General features: G+C 46.0%; 2 protein-coding genes across 3 annotated transcripts; one reads left to right on the top strand and one right to left on the bottom strand.

Annotated features, from left to right (window-relative positions):
- LOC128894742 (protoheme IX farnesyltransferase, mitochondrial) lies at nt 1-2,252 on the top strand. Of its 2 annotated transcripts, none has more exons than XM_054156701.1 (7): nt 1-273; nt 393-518; nt 584-851; nt 933-1,128; nt 1,212-1,387; nt 1,471-1,788; nt 1,864-2,252. In XM_054156701.1, the coding sequence occupies exons 2-7, from the start codon at nt 438-440 to the stop codon at nt 2,079-2,081; spliced, it is 1,257 nt and encodes a 418-aa protein (XP_054012676.1). In that variant the 5' UTR covers nt 1-273; nt 393-437; the 3' UTR covers nt 2,082-2,252. The 2 variants fall into 2 exon arrangements, with proteins under 2 accessions (XP_054012676.1, XP_054012678.1); XM_054156703.1 differs by having other exon boundaries at nt 103-128; nt 464-518.
- Nucleotides 2,253-2,348: 96 nt separating this feature from the next.
- Nucleotides 2,349-8,958, bottom strand: LOC128894848 (uncharacterized). The gene is made up of 10 exons (XM_054156860.1): nt 7,136-8,958; nt 5,012-6,021; nt 4,253-4,579; nt 4,028-4,187; nt 3,766-3,961; nt 3,380-3,628; nt 3,099-3,244; nt 2,869-2,966; nt 2,645-2,803; nt 2,349-2,555 (listed from the first exon to the last, which is right to left on the bottom strand). Exons 1-10 carry the CDS (start codon nt 8,076-8,078, stop codon nt 2,397-2,399), a joined length of 3,447 nt encoding a protein of 1,148 aa, XP_054012835.1. The 5' UTR covers nt 8,079-8,958; the 3' UTR covers nt 2,349-2,396.

Here is an 8,958-nt window from a genome sequence, read left to right as displayed (position 1 = left end):
ACTGTCATAAACGTAGGTTGATGAGGGCACTATCTTGAGATGATGTTTGACCGTAGTTTTGTATTCACGTACCTAATGTATTCTTATCATTGTTATCGGTAGTGTCTTCGATTAACAATGCTTTCGAGGTAAAGTATGCGAACACAACGCAGATGAACGCAGACTCTGATAGTGTGGTGAAATGTCCTGAAATTTCTAACGCACAGCGCGTTTCCATAAACTTTCATTACGTAATGCTAAATAAAAATTGAAAGAGCTAACATTTATCGATATGTAAGTGTAATATTTCGTATACATTATCAAAGAAACTATGAGGTATCCGAATCGTCTTTCACCGGTTAGGTGAAATTCTAATCGGAAACTGGACGGTAAAGAGCTTTCGTTGATTTTAGGATAGGAAAAACGAATCATTAACCATTATACAACGTATTGTTATCATGGTATTCGTTCTCTGCTCGATCAGAATCTCCCGGAACGTGTCATGTTTATCCCCGTGGTTCAAACTTCCCTCGACAGCGGTACGTACAATTTTATAGGTTATTTTGAAGTTTTTACGTTATTATTAAATTGCAATTTATTACAGTACTCCGCAAAGGTTACGTCAAACATAAAGAAATTCTCTTCTTCGCCAAGCCACTGTTGCTTGTCAGCTGCAAAAAATGTACAAACTCAAACAACTTCCTCTGATCGATCATCTTCTGAACGTCGAAAAAATGTCTCTCCCAAAGGCACAATACACAATGTTCGGAAAGATGTACGCTCGAACGACGAGCCAGAATGGAAGGCTTTGGAAGTGGACACTGATAATTTCCAGAAACACTGTCTCATGTTGTCCAAAATAAGATTAACATGTAAGGAAACCTACTTTCTCTTTGCAACTGTAATTTACAGTTTAATATCAATAGATACAACAAAATAACGATTTAACACAGCACTAGTGGTTATAACAACTATGGCTGGATACTCGCTAGCTCCTGGTCCATTCGATACATCCACCTTCTTGGCATGTGCCGCAGGAACTGGAATGCTTTCCGCAACAGCGAATAGTATCAATCAGTTTTTTGAAGTTCCTTTTGACGCGCAAATGTCAAGAACGAAAAATAGAGTCTTAGTCAGAGGCCACTTGACGTAAGTACGATATTCTTTTTATGCTTAAAAATTGCGACGATCGAGTTGCATAAAAATTATATTTTTTTTTTGCTTTTGGTTAGGCCAGCGCATGCAATTATTTTTGCAGCAATGTCTGGTATCAGCGGAGTATCGTTACTCGTTAGCGAAGTTAACGGCCTGACAGCAATTCTGGGCGTGTCTAACTTAATTCTTTACACCCTTATTTATACTCCTATGAAACGAATGAGTATTCTAAACACATGGGTGGGTTCTATTGGTAAATATATCGTCGTTACCTCTACCGATAAATTCGAATATTTTTGATAAAAATAACTCGAGTTTGTAATCGTTTCTCTTTAGTCGGTGCCATACCACCGTTAATGGGTTGGGCAGCTTGCGTCGGCGACATAATGTCTCCTGGTGCTTGGATCATGTCTGGTCTGTTATATGCATGGCAGTTTCCACACTTTAATGCTTTATCATGGAATTTAAGACCAGATTATTCGCGTGCTGGTTATAGAATGATGGCAGTCACGGATCCGAATCTTTGTCGCAAAACGGCATTACGTTACACTGTTTTGTTAACGGGTCTCTGCTATTTGGCACCCGTCCTAAACGTAACAAATTGGTGGTTTGCTCTAGCGTCGACACCGCTCAACACGTATTTTCTTTACCTTGGTACGTAAAAAAAAAGAAAGAACCGTCGATAAGATTAGAAAATCGATGTCGTCTAACGTCTGTTTTTTTTTCCAGCTTGGAAGTTTTATCAGCACTCGGATAGCGGAAGTTCACGGAAACTCTTTCGCTTTTCGCTCATACATCTACCCGTACTCATGATACTTATGCTCGTCAATAAAAAATACTGGTTTAACGAGAAGAAGCAGAAAGACACGGTAACCTATGAAGAAAAACAGGATAGCATATATTCTGTTCTGACGAGATTCATCACATTGACTCCTTCGACTGTTTAAACAAAGTGCTCCGTTCGAACTCACAGTTAAATGTAATAGTACAAATTGTTACGATATTGTACCGTTTGACACGGTACGCTAATACGAGTCAGTAAGACATTTACCGACAAAGTATTTTATAAAATCGTGTACATGTAAATAATAATAGCTATTTATCACGATTGCTTAGGATATCTAACTCGTGTTTTGCATCATTATTATATCACGTAATATGCTCGATCAGGTTAGAGTTCCCCGATGGAGATGTGTTGAATAGAAAAGCAATGATTTGCGTATACGTACATATCCACATGTTTATTAAAATTATTTACAAAGTCATATCGTATCGTCGATAGCTTTTCGTTTCGCAGCGAATTCGATCGCCATTTGTCGTCTTGTTTTAGTTAAATTTCTATGTCCGATGCAATCTAGATTTTCCACGAAACACTTGTTTCGACAGCACTGTCGGCACAGTTTGTGAACACATTTGAGACCCTAGAAGGATAGCATACGAATACAAAAACTATATTTGTATTTAACCGCAAACGCTGAACATTGAATTTTTCGAAGTAATTTCTACAAACCACTGGATTGGGACAGTTGTAGCACAAGTCGGATCCTCTTTTAACGATAACGGCTGGCCTATTGGGACGACGCGCGATTCGTCTAAGCTTCTTCAAACGTTTCCGCGATACCTCGTTTCCATCCTCGTCCGTGAATTTTTTCTTCACATTCACGTTTCCCTGCGCGATCGTGCGAATATTAGAGACGAATGGCGACGTGGCGAATACATAAAAACGTAACTAACCGTTTCGATCTTTTCCGTTTCTATTCGTTGCTCGTGCTCTTCGGGAGGACTCCGTACGTACGGTTGACACAACCACGGTGGTAATTTCAAGTTATAGTCTGAAACGAATATAAAGACACGAATATAATATTCGAACAACGACGATCACGAAGGGGAAGAGAAAGAAGAACAGTATGCGATACTGTTTCGTAACTCGATAAGTATATAAGGAACACGAGTCGTATACAGACCGGTGGTTTCTTCTCGCCACGTCTGGCGTCCTTCGTGATACGGTAGATATCGATCTCTCAAAGAGTACACGACGCTTCTGAACGATTCCATGGTAGAGTTTCTGGCCAGATTTTCCCTCTCTTCTTTATTCTCTGCTAAACAAAGTCTACTCTCCAGTTAAAAGAACGTTGAACGTGTAATTAAATGTACAATTTGCGATAGCGTTCACGAGCAACGATTAGCGAAAAAGAGACGCGGAATAGATACCGAGCAATGGGTACATCGAGTCAACGATACGTACATGTGTTGAAACAGTTTGAAGAGATGGCCACGAATGTAAGAGGCCGGAGCTGGATACCGTTCCACCAAATCTAAATATTCGAGCGCTGGCTCCCAGCTTGGCGGATGACGTCCCTCGAATATGTAAGGATTGTAAAGATTACCTTCGGCCGACATTACACCGCACGCACCGGTTTCCTCTATGCATCTCTCGACGTCTCGCAGACATTGTATATTACCGTTGGCGAATACTGGAATCGCGACGGCTTGCCTAGCGTGTTCGTAAGAAGAAATCGTAAACGAGAGAAAAATTTCACATTCAAATTTCCTATAAATGCATAAAAATCCGTAGTCTAGTTTTGAGCTACGAGCTCTACGTAAAGTAGCCATTTAGTAAGTAATTTATACCTAACTGCTTCGATGTGCTCCCAAGACGCCACGCCGGTTAACCGACCCTTCTGTTCCCGGGTTCGTCCATGCACAGTAAGCAGTCGTGCCCCAGCGCTCTCGAGCATCCGAGCATACTGCACGGTCTTTTCGATTTCCGCGAATACTCGTAATTTGCAAGTGACAGGTACACGGAGTTTCTTGCTCAAGGTGCTAACTGTAACGTTTCATTGTAAAGGACAACGATGTTACGGAACTTTCACCGATGACGGATCGTACGAACCGATTCGTCGAAGCAAGTCCCAGTCGTCTTGAAGAAAAGCACCGTAGCGTCCGCGTTTGGCGATAGCTTGAGGGCAACCTATATTTATGTCTATCGCGTCGCAGTACGGCTCGGCCAAAAGTGACGCTTCCAGTAAAGTGTTCGGATCGTTGCCGCAAAACTATAACAGACAGACCCGCGTCAATACGGGATGAAGAGAGCGAGGAATGGCAAACAGATTCATACCTGAATGATCAGCGGTCTGTCTTCGGCGGTGCTAGCGCACGCTTCTCGCCGATACTTGGGATCTCTGCAGAAAACCGACGAGTGAAGCATCGGCGTATAACAAAGTTGCGCTCCGTGGCGTCGACTCAGCAGCCTCCAGGCTAACTCGCTCGCGTCGACCATCGGCGCGACTATGTATCGCGGAGAACCCAACACGTTTTCCCAGATATTATCGTTCGCCTCTCGAGAACCAGGACCGACGACCTGGTCGGTCGCGAACGATTCCTCTGTAACCGATGTCATCTGCGAAAGAAATTGGAGACCGTGAGTGGCACGAGAACTCGCAAGCTAATACTCGCGTACACAATTCGCATAAAATACACTTCACGAACTAGCGAAATCGATACCCGGTGTTTCGAAACATGGCATGCACAGTGTCCCACGTAACTTTTGCGATTTTTCTTTTCGAAAGTATATCCTGTGTCCCAGTCTCTAAAGTCAGTCGCGTGCCGAGTCTCGAAATCACGGAAATCAATTTCGCTGTGTTCTCTTACCTGACTGGACTACATCTCGTTTACAATATTCGCAGCGAAATACGTGCAAAGAAAACGCTCGGTACGCGAGCACTCTTCCTCGTCGAACAGTTCGCTTCAGAAACGCACCGAGCGGTCGGCAAAGTTTCGTATCCGCGAATTTCGAAAGTTCAAGCTTTTCGATGGGCGAGAGGCTCGAGGGACGAGATGCGAAAAAATAGTAGCGGTATCGCCGCGATGGAAATCACATTCCCGACGATGCCGGAACGAATCGAGGAGACGAGGAACGCGCGATACGGGTCGACCGAGGGGAACCGGGAGAGCGTAGCGAGAGGAGAGAGCACGACGACCGCGGCGACGCGGGTTTCGACAGATCCGACTCCAAAATGGGAGAGAGTTGTATGGACTGGGTAACGCGCGAATTTGCCTTCAGTCTTGGCCTCTTTCGGAAGGAGGAGGTCCGCCGTGGACGGGTGTAGATATGAGCCGCTGGTCTCCTCGTCGTCGAAGGACCCACCGCTCTTCGCGTCTGAATCGCCAGCTGCTCGCAAGAATGGCCGGTTATCGAACGCAGCGGAGGAAGTTTGCTGGGTGGACGCGGAACGGACGCCTCGTATTCTTTTCCGAGAGCGAGAACAGCGTCAGGCACGGTGTCCTCCAGCTTGACCTCGGGCAAAGTCGAATCACCGCTGGGAACCACTTTGTTCTTCGACGAGCGAACGCCGTTCGCATTCGACGACCGTCGACGACCGCTCCTACGCAGATACGTACGCAGAAACTTCCCTATCCTTTCCACGGTTTCGCAAGAATTGCTCGGAACGTGCGACGAGCCGAGCGAGTCCTTGCTAGCGCTCGCTCGTTTCTTTGACTTGTCCGTTTTGCTCGCCGAACGGCATCGCACGGCTATCGAATTGGCAGCGGCGAAACAACAAGAAACCGGGGAGGGCGTCGAGGAGCCGACGACGCCCACTGAGTCCCGGAACACGATCGTCGATTGGTCGGGACGCGTGTCGCTCGGTATCCGCGACGAGAACTCTATGGAAGTTTCGTTTGCGGTCGACTGGAGCTCGTACGAGAAGCAGAGGCGAAAATTGCTCCGTTGGTCGTCTCGCCGACAGAATCGGGTCTCCGTTCCTACTCCGTTCGACTCCCCTTCGAGGTCTATCCGACTCGAACACGACTCGGTATTGATTCGAAAGGACGACGTTCTGCGGCTGGACATGAATCCACGGAATCCGTTGAGTCCGGCTGTTGACTCTGAAACGTTACCAACGGTTTAGTCAGACAACATTTTGGAAAATTGAAAAAATTGGAAAAATGGTAGGGACGATAAGTCGTACAGTAAGACCCCGCTTAACGCTGTTTCAGTATTACGCGGTCGAAATTTATTATTTACGTGTTAATAGACAACGAAGTTAATTATTTACTATTTTTAACATTTTATTTATGTATGTATTGTATACTTACAAATGCACTGATACTTTCCCCCGTAAATTTGTTATCATTGCACACATGTTTTGGTGTATTTAACAGCATTTGTAACTTTATAACTATATAATATAATTTAGTTGTTTTCGAACAAATACCGTAGCATTATTAGCATGTATTAGAATAGGTTATGACTGAGTCGACACATGCCTGCCATCGAGATGGAATTTTTGCTATACTTTTCGAAATCGATTCATGCGCATTAGCGTCGCCTCACTTTTGGTATGGACATGTTCAGTGATGCCAACTGGGACGCGTTGTTTCGCGCATGCGCGGCCAGAATGATCGTTGGCAGTAACGTATCCCAAAAATGTTGTAACACCTTGAAAGATGTGTTGAAAGTGGTCCCGGGGGTGATTTGAAACAACTTTTTCCTTAGCGAAAATGTTGTCCGAGACTTCGTTGAAAAGATATTAACAGAAAACCCCGACCAATCAGAGCGCGAGTAACACGCGGCCGCTTAGCGCATAGCCTTCGCTACCGCGGGGGCTTCATCGGCATACTCGCGCTCTGATTGGTCGAGGTTTTTTGTTAATATCTCCTTATCGAAGCCTCGGACAACATTTTCGCTAAGGAAAAAGTTGTTTCAAATCACCCCCCGGACCACCCTGTCCAAGGACTTCCAACAATTTTGCGACATCCTTTATATACTTCAGAAATACTTCAGAATAAAGGTCTATTTACACATATCCGTAACGTGTTAGTTTCGTATCCATACCATATTAGCAACGTCACAGAGTGGTGTTGGACGTGTGTGAACATGCCCACTCAAAAACAACAGAAGAATATTTAAAATCACTGACATTGATGGAACATTACGGAACTGAACGAATACGGAACTGACACATTACGGATATGTGTAAATAGACCTTTAGTCGCTTACCTGTGACCGTCGCTGGGTTCCCGGTAGCGTCCACGGAGTTGGCAGCATTGGCAGCAGCGGCGGTCGCAGCTGCGGCGGCAGCGGTAGCGGTTGCGGCAGCGGCGGCGGCTGCTGCGACGGCTGCGGTAACGGTGTTTCTTTCTCGCTTGTTCCTTACGTACTCGTACGTGGTCAAACCGAGACAGGCGATGTATCCGTGAAAGAAGCACAAATGAATCAGGAGGATCGCCGCGATCGCCGAGAGGATTCCTATCGCGGAGATCAGGATAATAGAGCCGGTGTCCGAGACGGGGATGATTGACAGGCCAGGACCCGTGGCGTTCTCCATGCTGGCGTTTACCGTCCTACCGGAGACCAACGACAGCAACAATTCCGTCGCGGAGAGACCGGCGACGGACAGGCTCGCCAGGATCGCGGAAATTAGGCAAACTAAAAAGGCTAAATAGTTTCTACCGCCGATGCAGTTGTTGAGCCACTTGCAATGATGATCGAATCGCGCCACGCATTTGTTGCAGATCGAACAGTGCTTGGTCCTCTTGCTCTCTGTGGTTATATTGCAGAGGTGGCATCGGCCGTTCTCGATGACACGCGCGTGCTTCGACCTGTCGAATTCCGGCAGGACTTTGTTCGCCGGCTGAGACCTGACTTGGGGATCCGCCGGATCCAGCAGGAGCACGATCAGGTGGGAGCAAAGATGCGTAGCGAAGATCGCTGCTATGGAGATCGAGAGGACTGGACGCAGACTCGGCTCGAGGAGCGGCGTTAAGACGGCAAACGTGTTTATCGCTATAACCAAAATAACGATCCAACCGATCACTTGTTGGGGATGAAGCGGTAGCTGAAGTCCGTGCACGCGTCTAAACTTTCTGCGTTCCGGTGTCACGAACGCGTTCTGACCCGAGCACCATCTCGATACGATGTCGCTGGTGGCTTCGTTTCGCATAACGAGCCGTCCTTTCGCCTCCCATTCGCTGCCAATTCCCCGTGATCGCTTCTCCTCGGCAACCTGTCACCTCCTTCCGGTTGACGTCTTTCTTCCAGTTCTTAAAACTTTCGTTCTCTTCGCGCCTCCCATCCCTGCCTTGTCTCCTTTATCCCCGATCCACCGTGGTTCCTCTTCGGCTATCCCGTTTTCACCACTTTTCCACGATCAAAACGTCCATCGATTCGTCCATAGACACTTCTACGGGACCACTTGTCGGCACACTCGTCGCGGCGTTGCGAATCGCGATTGTCCTCGAGCATCCTCGGGAGAACTCGGTTTAGTGTCCCATACGACGAAATACGCGCCTCGCGACTTACGAACCAGTTCGTCGAATCGATACTCGCATGGCAACGTAGTCGCGTAAACGATCCCGAAAATACGCGTTGGATTTTCTATGAATGCGATATCGCGATAGCAATAATAAAAGCAGTAACAATTGCTTTCCTTTCGCACCGATCGCTCTTCTCTCGCCTCCAGCGCACCTCGTCCTTTTTCTTCCACGACCCCTACTCTCGTCATATTTTCTGGCAAAATCAAAATCTGGCGAAATCCGTACGTCCGATTAGGGATGCCCCGATTTTTGTAACGAAATAAAGAAGACAAGAAAATATAATCTCCAATATGTCTTCGATATGAAAATATATTTGAAGTACTAAAACGAAGAAAATTAATAAGAAATTAAACAGTAAATTAATCGACATCAAGTTGTTTACGTAAATTATTTTTTCCGTCGAGTAACGTTCCAGTTCCAGAAGTTACTGCATTATACGCGAAGGTTGAATTCGGAGTATAGATTTTGTAAAACTCGTGATCATTAATAATTGCGTGTCGCGAAAGG

The sequence above is a fragment of the Hylaeus anthracinus genome, unplaced genomic scaffold (genome assembly GCF_026225885.1).
Source record: "Hylaeus anthracinus isolate JK02 unplaced genomic scaffold, UHH_iyHylAnth1.0_haploid 4, whole genome shotgun sequence".
Taxonomy (NCBI): domain Eukaryota; kingdom Metazoa; phylum Arthropoda; class Insecta; order Hymenoptera; family Colletidae; genus Hylaeus; species Hylaeus anthracinus.
The sequence above is the reverse complement of the archived record's forward strand: the minus strand, read 5'-3'. Positions and strand labels throughout refer to the sequence as shown.

What these genes read in the sequence shown, in the direction of transcription:
- LOC128894742 (XM_054156701.1), top strand. Translation starts at nt 438, where the DNA reads ATGGTATTCGTTCTCTGCTCGATCAGAATCTCCCGGAACGTGTCATGT. An exon ending in TCAAACTTCCCTCGACAGCG is followed by an intron (nt 519 to 583) that starts GTACGTACAATT and finishes AATTTATTACAG; the next exon opens with TACTCCGCAAAGGTTACGTC. An exon ending in CACATGGGTGGGTTCTATTG is followed by an intron (nt 1,388 to 1,470) that starts GTAAATATATCG and finishes GTTTCTCTTTAG; the next exon opens with TCGGTGCCATACCACCGTTA.
- LOC128894848 (XM_054156860.1), bottom strand. Translation starts at nt 8,078, where the DNA reads ATGCGAAACGAAGCCACCAGCGACATCGTATCGAGATGGTGCTCGGGT. An exon ending in TTCCGGCATCGTCGGGAATG is followed by an intron (nt 4,580 to 5,011) that starts TGATTTCCATCG and finishes CGCGAGTATTAG; the next exon opens with CTTGCGAGTTCTCGTGCCAC. An exon ending in AAACGGAAAAGATCGAAACG is followed by an intron (nt 2,804 to 2,868) that starts GTTAGTTACGTT and finishes ACGATCGCGCAG; the next exon opens with GGAAACGTGAATGTGAAGAA.